General features: G+C 40.3%; 1 protein-coding gene across 1 annotated transcript in view; it reads right to left on the reverse strand.

The window, feature by feature from the left end:
• GABRA3 (gamma-aminobutyric acid type A receptor alpha3 subunit) overlaps positions 1–13,744 on the reverse strand; it is a 191,986-nt gene that overhangs the window by 75,954 nt on the left and 102,288 nt on the right. Inside the window, exon 4 of the mRNA XM_006904791.1 lies at positions 11,426–11,493. Coding sequence (XP_006904853.1) covers positions 11,426–11,493 — 68 coding nt within the window. The remainder of the gene's footprint in view (positions 1–11,425; positions 11,494–13,744) is intronic.

Below are 13,744 nucleotides of genomic sequence, written 5' to 3' on the forward strand. Positions count from 1 at the left end.
ATATACTCTGAAATCTTAGCTGACCATTGCACTATACACATGAGGAAGACCTCACATTTATAAAAATGCAGGCAGAAACAATATGGGAGTCCTTTACTAAATGACACATGACAGAAATGTTCTAGGTGATGTTTGTGAGTTTGGCAGAAATCAGAAAACTTGCTGGCTTAATATCTCAGAGGACAGAGCTCACGGATGGAAAAAGAGCTGAAAATTCCTGGAAGCAAGAGAATCACTGAGAGGATGAGTCCCAAAATCTGAGTACAAATTCTGCTCAAATCTTTGACTAACCGCTGAACTACACAAGGCATGGGGGACAGCTCTAGGTAGCCAGATAAAGCAGCGGCCAGAAGCTGCTGAGAATCGTCTGGCTTAAAATCCATTAATGGCTTCCAATCATACCTGGAATAAATTCCAATATCCTTTCTTTGTCTAGAAAGCACTTCGTAAACTGGCCCTTGCCTCTTCTCTGAGCTCTTCCTTAACCATTCTTCCCTCTACAGATTACCCAGTCTGGCTTTGCTCTTCCTCTAGTAAAGGAAGTACTTCCTGTCTAAGGATTAGGAGATTGCATACTTTATTGTCTGAATTGGAACACTTTTGGGAGTGAGAGGAGGCTTTAAAAGTCATTATACCACGACAACAAGTATAAACCAGGACTGTGCCAGGTAAGAACCTGGAACTAGACTCCTACATAAAATCAAGATCCTGAACAGCTCCAACCTCAGCAAAAGGGTTAATTAGATCAAACGAACTAGAGAAAATCAGTCTACAACATGACAATTCAAAAAGGAAACTTGTCTATCCAAGCATGGGTTATGAATGAAGAAGGTTTTGGGAGAAGCATTTCTACTGAAATTTAGCAACCTCAAGACTAATCGTACATGGATGGAATTGCTATCTAAATCACACTTTCTGCCTGGTTTGGGGCTTATAAACTAAGAAATTAACATAAAAATCGGTCTAAGAATGGGGATACTTCTAGACTGACTTGCAAAAGCAAAGACAAAAACGCTCTGGAGGGACATGACCACAAATAAATGCTTGCTGGAAATAAGCTAATGATCCACAATAAAATGCCTAAAGAAAGTCACAAGGGAGAGTCAGCTGATACAACATATAACTGAATGAGACCTCCTCCAAGAACTTAACATAACAGAATAATCAGACAGATATTATAAAGGAGCCAAAAATTAAGATGATAAAGACATCAAAGGAAAGATTGAGAACATGAGAAAAGATCCAGACATTATGGGGTAAGAGTAAGAAAAAACAGATTTTAAAAAGGTCTATTCTGTCAAAGAAAAACAGTCATTGAAAGTAAATGGATATGTTAAATAGAAGATTAGATATCACTGAAGAGAGATTAGTGAGCTAGAAAATACATACGAAGAAAAATTGCTCAGTGTACATTTCAGACGAATAAATGATTTAAAAAGCACGAAAGACTACGTCCCATGGAGGATAGAAGGTAAGGTTCAGCATAATCTAATAAAATTCTAAAGTTACAGAGAAAACGAGGGAGAAACAATATTTAAAGTACTAACGGATGACAGTTTTTCAGAATTGCTGAAATATGTGCATTCTTAGTTTCAGGAACCATAATGAGCTGTGAGCTCAATATAATAAAATAGATCCAAGCCAACACACAGTGGATTTGAAGAGTGCCAAAGAGAAGACCTTAAAAACATAAAAATAGCAAAGGCATATTACCTACAAAGAAATAACAATTTGGCTCAGAGCAGACTTCTTGAAATGAACAATAGAAGTCGAAAGAATTCTATAGCCAACTAGATTATCATTTAAGAGTGAGGTCAAAATAAGATAATTTTAGACAAAATAAGTTTTTCTCAGGGCTGGTTCACTCACAGCATTCAAGTCTCATTCAAAAGTCTCCATATCAGAGAAGCATTCTTCGACCATCCTGTCATAAATAGCAATCCCCCTTCTCCTTAACATCTACTAGTTTCCATCATGCATTATTTTGTCAGATGGCACTGGCAAAATGTATTTTTATTTGCTCACTGGTTCTTTTATTCCACTGGCCTGGAAGCTCCATGAGAGCAGAGACTTTGTTCTGTTTGCTGCTATATCCTAGCACCTAAAACTCTACCTGGCATATAGTAGGTATTCTATAAATATTTTTGAATAAAGAAATGATTGAATGAATCCTTAGGAAAAGAACTACTAAAAGTTCTTCATATGGTCGAAAATGAAACCAGCAGGAAGATGCATGAAGAAATGGTGAGTGAGCCAAGTGTTAACAAACTTATGGGTAAACTAAACAATTAATGGCTCTCTACAGATGATAATAAAGGCTATAAAGACAAAGTGGAACAAATAAGTAGAGTAAACCAAATAGAAGGAGAGAGTATATTAGGGATGAGAACAGAGATATTAGACTTTAGGTCAAGTACATATGTTAACATTTAAGGTAACCACTAAAGAATATACTAAAAATAGTTGGTTCTTAGATTTTAACCTCAATCCGGTAGGCTCATAACCCTCTCTTGGTTCAAAGCCATGAAAGTACACATTCCTCGTTCTGCAATATCTAACTGCAAGAGGCCAACAGGATAGCTGTATTTTGTCTCTTCTGCCCTGAGGCACAATTGGAGTCTAGCACCAAGGAGGGCAAGATTTAACAGACCAGCACAGAAGAGTCACTTTACAGAGGTAGTTTGGACTGGGAACAAAACTGCAGTGTAGACTAACAACTGGACAGATAAAAACACAATGTGATTCTTTATTGAGAAAAAGGTTTTGGCCACTTATGAGCTCATTAAGCCCCCAAAAGTAAGAAGAGCAGCAGTCTTGACCCTCCTTGGCACCAGGGACCGGTGCTCCTATGAGAATCTAATGTCTGATGATCTGAGGTGGAGCTGAGGTGGTAACGCCAGCACTGGGGAGCAACTGCAAATACAGATGAAGCTTTGCTCGCTCACCTGCTACTCATCTCCTGCTGTGTGGCCTGGTTCCTAACAGGCCACGGACTGGTACTGGTCCGCGGCCAGAAGATTGGAGACCCCTGATGTAGAGGATGACGATTTGCCTGGTGTGAGCATAGATATCAGGGTTTGAGGAAAATCTGGCTATCAGCAGATGACACCCTAAGCCTCTCCAAAGACAGGGCTAGACTTTTGCCCTTCTGGCCTATGGCTGGTTGATTTATACTCCAGATCAAAGGTCTTTTCAACATTCAAGCTAATTCCAAGAATTACAGATCTTTAAAAATAAGGACCAGTGATTTCACACATGCTGATAAGTTACTTTGGCTACAGCCCTTTGTGCATGTGTGCTTTGGCACACACACACAGTTGGAGCTGAATAAATTGCTGTGGAATGATTAAGTATTGATCAGCAGTATTTAGTATACGAGTTCAACCCAGACATACTACCTACCAATCAGCAATAGAAAAACGTGGGAAAAAGAATACATAAAATAGTAAAAACAAAATCAATATATTCTAAGGATAAATAATGTATCTATATGCTGTGTATATACAAAGTCACACCTCAAGACACTTAAAAACATAGGTCAAACATAAAGTGATGGAAACATACGTTTGGGCATGTAAATAAAGTGGGAGAACTATAAAATACAGACACAATGGACTGTAGGACAAACATTTTTCTTTGGGATAAAATATCATTACAGTAAAAATATGGAGTGTCTCAAGTGGAAAAAAAAATTCTAAGTTTTTATATATGGATAACAGACTCAAAATACATAAGGCACAAATTGAATTACAAAGAGAAAGTGACAAACACATAGATTTTCAATAAATGAAAGAACAATCAGACCAACAATTTATAATGTTGAAATATGTGAATAATCTACTTGACAAGCAAAGGAAAACAGATAAGCTTATCAACTTAACAGTTAGTAAAACACATTTTTTTAGCAAAAACAACCACATGCTAAGCCATAAAGCAAATCCCAAGAAACACACAAAAAATTCTTTATCCTATAGACCATCTTCTTTCAATATGAGACATTAAATTAGAAATTAATAACAAAGTATTATATTTGGAAATTGAAAAGCCCACTGAAAAAAATTTTTTTAGAAACAAAGAGGAAACCATAAAAAATATTAGAAAATACTTAGAACTGAACAACGATGAAAACGCTTCTGTATGAAATGTTGTAGTAGGTGTCTCAAGTGGTACTTGGAGGGAAATTGACAGCCATAAAGAAGCCTTAAAGATATCCTTAAGAAAAAGGCAAACCATAAGCTAATCTATCTCAAGAAACCAGAAGGACCACAGAGTACCCCAAGGAAAGCAAAGAAAAAGATGATCCGGACAAAAGCGAACATCAGTGAAACAGAAAACAAACCAAACAAACAACAACAAAAAAAAAAGATAATGAACAAAACCAAAACTGGATTGCTTTAACAATTTACTAACAGAGAAAACTTCTGATAAGTTTATTTAAGAAAAAGAGACAAAAATGAGGAAACAGTTGGGGGTAGTGGTAGAAATATAGATTAAATAAGGTTGGCAAAAAAAATGATAACTTTGTGAAGCTGAGTGACGTGGAGTACATGAAGTTCCATTAAATTATTTCCTCTACTTTGGCATGTGATCAGTTAGGGGCTTTTTATAGTCAAATATATCTGAGACAATGGTGGCTTGAACCGAAGAAGCAGCAATTGAGATGTTGAGAAGTGGTTTTATTTGGGAACGGCTATGAACATAGATACAAAGAACCAGAAATAATAGTAAAACCAACCAAAAAAATGTATTAAAAACATCATTATCAAGTTTGAGTCTTCCAAGGACTGTAAAGATGGCCTAATATTAGAAAAAAAAAACAGTAATGTAATTAGCCACATTAACAAATTAGAGGAGTAAAATCATGCCATTGTCTTAATAGAGGATAAAAGAGAGGTTGTAAAATTTCAAATCCATTCATAATTACACACACACACACACATACACTCACCTCTGAGAGAACTAGGAATAGAATGCAGAGTGGATAACTGTCATGTTCATTACTATTCACCATCATATGTTTGGCCTTTCTAGGAAATCTTGGAAAAACGTCCATATTGTGAGTTTTGCCTGCCTAAATTAAGAGCCAAAACTCAAAGTCTCAGCCTTTCTTGCAGTTAGAATCAAACTAGTGACCTAGGTATCACGAGTTACGCACACATACACACACGCATGTAGACACATATCCACGGGAAACTTCAAAGTGACAACATGAGGAAACAGGATCTGCACGCAGTTTCTACTTTTGCTGATGCAGGTGGTGACAAAGGCATCTTGTCTTTAGTGGCACAGATCGGCCACTCAACTCATAAAAGATCCTAACACCAAAGGTAAACAAGAAAATGCAAATAAAATCAATTAGGAACCGTGTGTCATACCCATCAGAAAAGCAAAAATAAAGTGTGCATATACAAAGTATTAGCAAAACTACAGAAAAATAGATCTCTCATACACTGCTAGTGGGATTAGAAATTGGTACAACCCATCGCGAGAGTAATTTGGCCCTTTCTGAAAAAAGTTTAATATGTGAAAACCCGGCAAATCAGAAATTCTATCTGTAAGTACACATGCTATACAAACTTAAACATGTACAAGAAGATGTGTACAAGGATATTTTGTTGTATCATTGTCTTTTAATAGCAAGAAAAAAAAAATAAACGAAACAGCGTAAATGATAAGAGAATTGGATGAATGTATGAATAAATATTCATATATAGTTAACAGTCTACAGCAGTTAAAATCAATGAAATGCAGTTAAATGCAGCAAAAATAGCTTTAATACATGGTTGGAAGATAAGTTGTAAAATGATACACGAGGTATGGTGTATTTTGTATAATTTGAAAACATGAAAGCCACTATTTGCTACTTATTGTGATATTTGCTATTGCATGTGATTTATACATCCTCAGGTATAAGTCTAGAGCATGTATGAGAATGAGACACATAGAAGACAAATTCATTATTGTGATTGTCTCTGAGGGGGGAGGGAGAGAGAGAAATGGGATCAGGATAAGTTACCCAGGGACTTCATCTGTAGCTTTAGATTTAAAAAATAATAATAAAAGAAATATCGTAAACTTTTTAAGATTAAAAAAAAGTTGGGCGAACGGTCCCCATTTTTTAATATATTATTCCCGACATAGTCAAAACTATTGGGAAAATCACGGCGTGATTATTTGCTCCATAAGTACCTCACGACCTTTGGCCAAAAGCAATCCAGTTTTGACCTGACCATTCTAGGAATGCAATGAATTTCTTCCTTGCAAATCGACTCCTTGTATACTCTCCGACGATGTTTGCCTCCATATCGACAAATGAATTCTGTTGTTTTGTGACGCATTTAAATCAAATCTTCCAGATAATAAGCCTAAGTCTGTCTCCTGGGAAAGACACTTAATGCATTTCCTACACTGGGTGCAGATGATACATAGCACTTGGGGAAGAATTTCTGGCTTGGTGTTAGAGTTTGAATGTCTAACTCTGACGCTGCGTGGTGTTTCAAAGCAAGCTTCCAGAAAGGGCCTGCAAGGCTGATTTCACTTTAACGGGGTCTGGGGCCAACATACTTGACAATTCATTACAGAAAAGGCACCGTCGAATGTCCCGTAAACGTCACCCCGCCCCTTGTTTTGGTCATCCTGTCCTCCCTTTGCTGCCATCTTCTCTCCATCGTTCTCTATTTTGGATAATCACAATCCATAAGTCTGTTTTAGTTGCATTTAGCCCTTGAAATTGTCTTATTAGCAATTTATGTGTCCTGCCTGTCCATTTTACATAACAGTAGCCAGGGAATCCCTAGTCATGGAATCTGAGGCAAAACCCCACAGACATGGACCGTCTTTCTATGTTGTATCTGGGAATACGGTATCTTATGGGATAAGAGGAAACTGACAGCCTAAGAGGCTTTCAAAATAGACGAAGGCTCTGCTCCATTCTATGCCCGAGATCACCAGTAAGTGAGGGCTTGAAGTGAACATCACTACTTTTTCCAATGCGAGAGAGGAGACAGGTGCAATAACTTCCAACCCATTGCCACCAGGAAAGAGGTCTCTGTGCTACTTCCTTTTTAATGAACACCATTTTTTCCCCATATGGTGTCTGAATACTCTGGTAACTTTGCATGAGTTTCATAAGCAGTTGTCAAACCAAAATATATGCCACCTGAATCTTTTACCAAGAATTATGATTATGATGTCTTTTATGAGTTCCCATTCCCAAGCCTCCATTTTATTTTTCTCATCGAGCTAGACTGTTAGTTCTCTTATTGTATCATCTAATTGCTTCACTACCTGGCTGTCGATTGTACACCCTAGGAAGTTTCTCCGACAACTGGCAGCTGGCACTTCTTACCTAGCAAGTATCTAATTAAAGCGTCCCTGGGAAAAGGGCGAGGTGGACAACACCTAGAACTGGCATTTTAAGTTTTCCAATTGTTCTCTCTGACTCTATTAACGTTACTACTCTTTCTCCTCTTTATTTTCTCACTAGCGTTATCAGTACATTCAGATAGATATTTGTTTAGATTTAAAAAATAATAATAATAAAAGAAATATCTAACTCAGGACCCTGGGCTCCCACGTCACTGTCATGCTCAAGGACCAGGGCACAGCCTGGGACCTTAGGTTGAGAGTTAGAATGGAAGCTTTGTCAGAGGTGGTTTAGACCAGGAGAGTATCCAAATTTTCTCTCAGCTGTTATGTTTTTTACCCCCAGCTTTATTGAGGTAGGATCAACAAAGAAAAATGATATATATTAGGTTGTACGATGTGATTTTAAAAGATGCACACCGTGACGATTTAATATACATATTCACTGTGAAATGATTACCGCAATCGAGGTCTACTCTCGGAAAATATCAACTGTCACCTTGCTACTCTCCTTTTCAGAGACTGACCGTATGTGTAGCGCGCCATTCTTAAGCCAGCATCCCACTTTCTCTGCATTTGAATTCAAAGGATCTTGGGGCACCAGGGAAAACTTCCATTTGGTAAGGAATGGACAGACCCAATGTGAGAGAGAAGTGAAAATGAAACGGTTCCCCAAATCTTTTCACTAAAACAGAAAGCCATAGTCGATCACACGGCCTCGGTTTATTCAAATGAGGACTGTGTCCCTTACTCTGTTTCTCTCCCGGGAGACCACTGACACAGGATCAGTGTTACTGTTGAGGAGTTATGTATCCTATGACCACAAAGCTCCATGTATTGCAAATGGTGAACACAAACCTTTCATTCATGATGCCTGTTAAGTCCCTTTGTAACCAGTTTCCAACTCATGTCTTATACCCTGTATGAAGTTTCTTTCTTTATCTGACTTTCCCCTTAGAAAGATCCATTAGCCTTCAGCTTTCGCCTCTGCCCAATTCCCTATTGCCACGGCTCCTCATTTTCATGGATGGAGAAGCCACCAAAACTAGTACCTCAAAGCTTGGGGCCATCAATTAGTGACTCATTAGCTTGCTGCTCAGCAGTGTCTCCTGAAGAAAGCTATTTCTACTCTTTACTTTCAAGGCTTGCTGCTAATGTTTCGTATCACATCGACAAACACAGAGAACCTGTATCAGGTCTTGGGCTAGGTGCTGGAGGTACAGAAATGTACCTGACAAATGTTTATGCCTTTGAAGAACTTTCAGTCAAATAGAGGAACACGGTCATAATTTTCGCCTCAAATTTATTTTGCTCCATCTCCCTCATTCTTCCATTTAACAGTTGAGAGTCTACCAAGTGCCAAACATTGAATTAATTAGGCATCGATGGTACTGAGATTAACAAAACAGACATGGGCCCTCATGGAGCTTTCTGTCAAACTCGGGATCTATGTCTGTGGGAGTCAGTGTTTGACCATGGAGCCCAATGGCTGCAAAGGGTTCTGGGTAGTATTGGTTCAGTGCTCAAAATGGCACCACAGTCTCCCCACTTCGTGAACAAAAGACTGTCTCTATTTCCGTAAGAAAGTATTCTGGACCAAAACTCTGTTGGCTGGAAGTGAGTCAAGAACCCAATCAACATGAATTTTCATCGACTTTTTGAAGTAGTCTGTGGTCTCGGAGGACCCCATGTCCTTGCTTCAACTAGCTGCTAAAAAGTCTGATGCTTCGCTCAAACTCATTCCTGACCCTGGGTCAACTGCCATAGTCTACCAAGTAGTACATGAAGAAGAAAAATTTTAAAACACCATTAATGTGTTTCCCAGCCACAGTGATCAAAGCTAGTCTGCCTTGTGACAGAATGGAAGTACAGCTACAAATAACCAGAAATTTATTTGACCGAAGCCTGATGTCCCGATTAGGAAAGAGCCATTCTATTGCTTCTGCTTAATCATGAGGGAAAAAAAACAAACAAACAAGCAAGTAAGACCTGAAACTTCAAAAGAGATAGAAAGTCTATGTTGTTTAAAATGTCTCCAAGCCTCTGAACACCCACGTGTGCCTACCTGGGTGGGGAACGAACAAGGAGAGGAGTCGATTTGGGCAGGGGCTGCGTGTGTGTGTGTGTGTGTGTGTGTGTGTGTGTGGTACCAGTGCATTTAGGTATCTATTTGCACATGTGTGTCTATGGAGTGCCTAGGATAGCATGTGGGCTGTTTGTATTCTGTGTGTATTTTCTTGCGTGCATGTACATTTTTCTGAATGTATTTGTGGATGATGGTTCATGAGAGTTAATGCATGTGTGTTCATAGAGTAGCTTCAGATGCTTTCTTATAAAAATCCTTATCCATCACTAATTGCCAGCAATGCACAGAGAGAGCTGCATATCCCTGGTGAATCTGGTTAGCCCCAATGGCCTATGAGCTCTCTTAATATAGAGGTCCCTAGAGCCTCGTAATACAGAGTTGAGCTTTTAAGGAACACTTATTGAATTACAGACTGGCAACTGTTTTAATACATGTCTGGATCTGAAGCTGTGGAAGTTAGCAGTCATCAGGTTGATGAGGGGCAATCTAGATATACAGGCTTTCTTGCCACCCCTATGAGAGACTTGTCTCCTCTGTCCCTCATATGGCAAACATGCCCCTCACTGAGCTCTCCCACGTGTCAAGTACTCTGTGAAGTGCCAAGGAAGCCATGAAGACTGGTACTTGCCCTTGAGGAGTTCAAAGGAAGCCCACTACATCCCTATACCCTTCTATATTATTGTACTCTTAAAAGACAAAGTTTGGGCCTCTACCTTCCCCCTGCCTGGCCTCACAACCACACACAGCTCCCTGTCCTGAGAACGAGGCTGCTTTTTCAACTGACTCCTAGACCTTGTCCGAGTGAAAGAAGACCCATGCCTAAACCAGTTCTCAGCCTCCGGTCCTTCCCCCGGTAACCATCCTGTACAGAGCGCCAGATCCATCATTCTAAACCAACACATATTTTTACTGCCCTTCTCGAATCTACTCAGTGGTTCTGCATTACCCACAGGGCAAACTGTATCATTTCACTACACAACCATTTGTATTTACTCAACAGGTCTAAAGAAGCCATCGGGCCCTATAGGCAGTAGGCTCACTGGAGAGAGAGATACAGAAAAAAACCTAAGTAGTGAACAAGGGTGTCTCATATTTTTTTAATATATTTTTTCTGATTTTAAGATTTTTATTTTCGACACAAAGTCACTCATTCAACAAAAAATTATTGAGCATCTAATGACTGCCAGGTGTACTGAGCAGATAACTGTTTTCTTTTTGTTTCCATACATAATAATTATTCAATCAACATCTGATACTTAGTAGGTATCGATCAGGTGGTCCATTAGGATGGGGTCTCCTGTCTCGATTCTTCGCTGTGTTCTTCTCCTTGGCAGCAAGGGAGAACGGTGGGAGAAGGGGAAGTCTATGTCCATGACTCATGAGTCACCCCCTTTCTAGCTCTGCTATGCTCTGCCCTAGTCCTTGAACCTGCTCCAAAGGTCTCCCATCGCTCACATGTGTAGAAAGGCCAGTTTCCAGAAGTGGTTTTGCCTCTCCCTCCAAACGCTTTGTATCACCCTAGTCAGTTGGTGTCCGCAGTGGCTGTCCCCAGGGTCTGTTTGCAAAGAATGGAATTCTCGGATAATATCACTGGCTGCTTGACTGACAGTCCCCACCACGTGCTCTCCTCATGTGACCTATCTGTCCTAAGATGCGCGGTGCTGGCAAAATGTGAAGGAGGATGTCAGAGAGAGTCGAATTGAGACTGGGGAGTCGAGTCAACTTTGAAAGATGCATTGTGGAAAGAAGGAAAGTGGACTCCTGATGGGGGTATATGCTTTATGTGCGAACAGATGGGGCGAGAAGGGCAAGGGATGGATTTGGCTGAATGTAGCATGGTGAGGGTAGGAATTTATCTGAGACGAGACCTCCATAGAACATAGCTACAAAGTCCTGCTGTAGGAAAACCCCAATTTATTTTCTTGGATCTGTTGCATCTTCTTTCACCTTTACCTCAGCGAGAATTATACTTACCATGTCAGTGTCTGACACAGGGCCAAAACTTGTCACGTAGATGTCAGTCTTCACTTCAGTCACTGCATCTAAGCCAAAGAAAGTAGAAAAGCAGAGTGTCAATGAAGCCTGTTGCCTTAGCTCAGAGAGAGACGAGAGCAGTACTCTGAATGACAGCCAACTTGCTACTTCTGACGAAGGATACTTGGCGCAGACTCAGGAAAGCCTCTGAAAAAACTCTCACCTGTACTATTTCTCCACGGAGAACACGCCAGGTACAGGCACAGAGTCCATCCCTTTAGGTATCATTGAGAATGACAGCAAAATTCCAAAACTCCAAAGCTTAGGACAGCCCTTAGAGATCTCTGGCATTCACATGTGCCGGGCTCCCATACCATGATTACCTTTACCTGTGGAAGGTTACGAATGTTCCAAGATCCAAATCTCTTCCGCTTCCGGGAAGATAGGACGATTGCACTCCCACTCTCCTGCCAGTGTAAAGTAGGGGGCGGTCATGTGACTGGTTTGGGTTGTGGGAGGAAGTAATATGTGTCCCTTCCTCGCTGGAACAATTAATGTCCCATGCAAGCCCCTCCCTGGCACGGTCATCATGGAAACACATATTGATGTGGAGCTACCGGAAGATTGAAACCGCCTGGATTGATGAGCCAACAGAAGGAGGACGACGGCCCTACAGAGTTGCCTGAATCTATAACAGACTTCGTATGAACGAGAAATAAACTTTTGTTGAGTGTTTTTTGTTGTGCTACATGACTGAGATTTGGAGAGGCTAATATCACCCGATAGACTCACTTTATATTTAGTTTCCTTTCTTGTCTGCTTCCTACCTAACCCAAGAGACCTGGAAGGGCAGTGTTTTGTTATCTCTGCATCCTCAGTACTTAGGAAAGGAGCCCATTACTCAGATAATGCTCACTGAACATTTTTGGTATGAACAGATGAATCTCATCACATCTTCGCCAGGTTGGGAAATGATACCCAGAGAAGTGAAGTTATTCCACTTTTAAGCTGTTCTTTTCCTGTTTTTGTCAGCCCTGTTTCCCTCATTTCAGCCTAGACTAGCGCACCTACCCCAGCATCCCTCAACCAGAACACAGAGAAGCCCACTCCAGCCTAGCAAACACCTCATCGTTACAGTAAATTCAAATGAGTCCCACTCCAGCCCAGGGCACCGGACCCAGTAGAGCACAAGAGTAGCGCAGGCAACACCAACAAAGCCCACACAAGGCTTGTATATGTGTGTGTGTGTGTATATATATATATACATACAAATATATATATATAATGAAGCTGCTTAATAGAGTCCATGGCTCTGTTTCTTTTCCCTCACGGAGAGGTAGGGAATACATCCACCCCATCTGTAGCATATTCACTGTATTCATCCAGTCCCAGGTTCCGGCCCAGATGCACTTGATCCTATTGACTTCTCACTTTCCGGGACCATCCCTTAGACTTAACACACTGTTCTCTCACTTAAGTACTGAGTAATACTCAAGGCCACTGCACACATCCACAAACATTTCATTTTCAGAAGACACTGAGTATCATTTAATATTAATCAACCCTATAGTCAATTCATCAAAACACACAATTTACTCCCAAGCTTAATCAGCAAATAACATGTCTCCGAAACTAGAGCTGTGTTTTAAATAGTTAGGCTTTCATCTAGAGCACAGGCTTCCCTCAGAGCTATTTCTGTGCTTAAAGATGAGACAACACTTCAGAACTCTAAGCATGCCCCTTAAAGACTTGTCCCTTCAGATTCAACGTCAAGTTCATTTGCTGGAGAAGCATTGCACTTCCCCCAAGTACAAAAAGCAAAAGTAATTACTTAATGGGAGAGAACACAATTACACTGGAATCTAATACTCCAGGCTGGAGATAGTTAGACACACAACACCATTCTAAAGCAATATAATTGTAGGATCGTTCATGCGGCCTGAAAACAGGGGATCCAGACAATAGGAAAAAAGAGGAAGACAGATAATGGTGGTAAAGTCAAGTGGCAGGAGACTGCTCTAGTTCCACAAGGAGAGTGGAGTCACCATAGGTAGAAAGGGAAGTGGTTATAAGAAAGAGTCTCGGGCTGGGATGGGAAGGCTTGGCTTCCGGATCTCTGCCCTTGACTTGCTAAATGCGTTAAACAAGTCCGATTTTCATTTGGCTGCTCCCTTGTACAAAGAGGATTTGGGACTAACCAAGTTCTGAATTTTCACTCTATTGTACCTAGGAATTCTGACTGTAGGCCAAGCAAAAAGTATCTGACTAGAGATGTCCAATGGTGGCAAGAGGCAAGCTTTCTCTGCTGCCTGAGGAAGG

This window comes from Pteropus alecto, unplaced genomic scaffold (genome assembly GCF_000325575.1).
Source record: "Pteropus alecto unplaced genomic scaffold, ASM32557v1 scaffold141, whole genome shotgun sequence".
In the NCBI taxonomy this organism is placed as follows: Eukaryota; Metazoa; Chordata; class Mammalia; order Chiroptera; family Pteropodidae; genus Pteropus; species Pteropus alecto.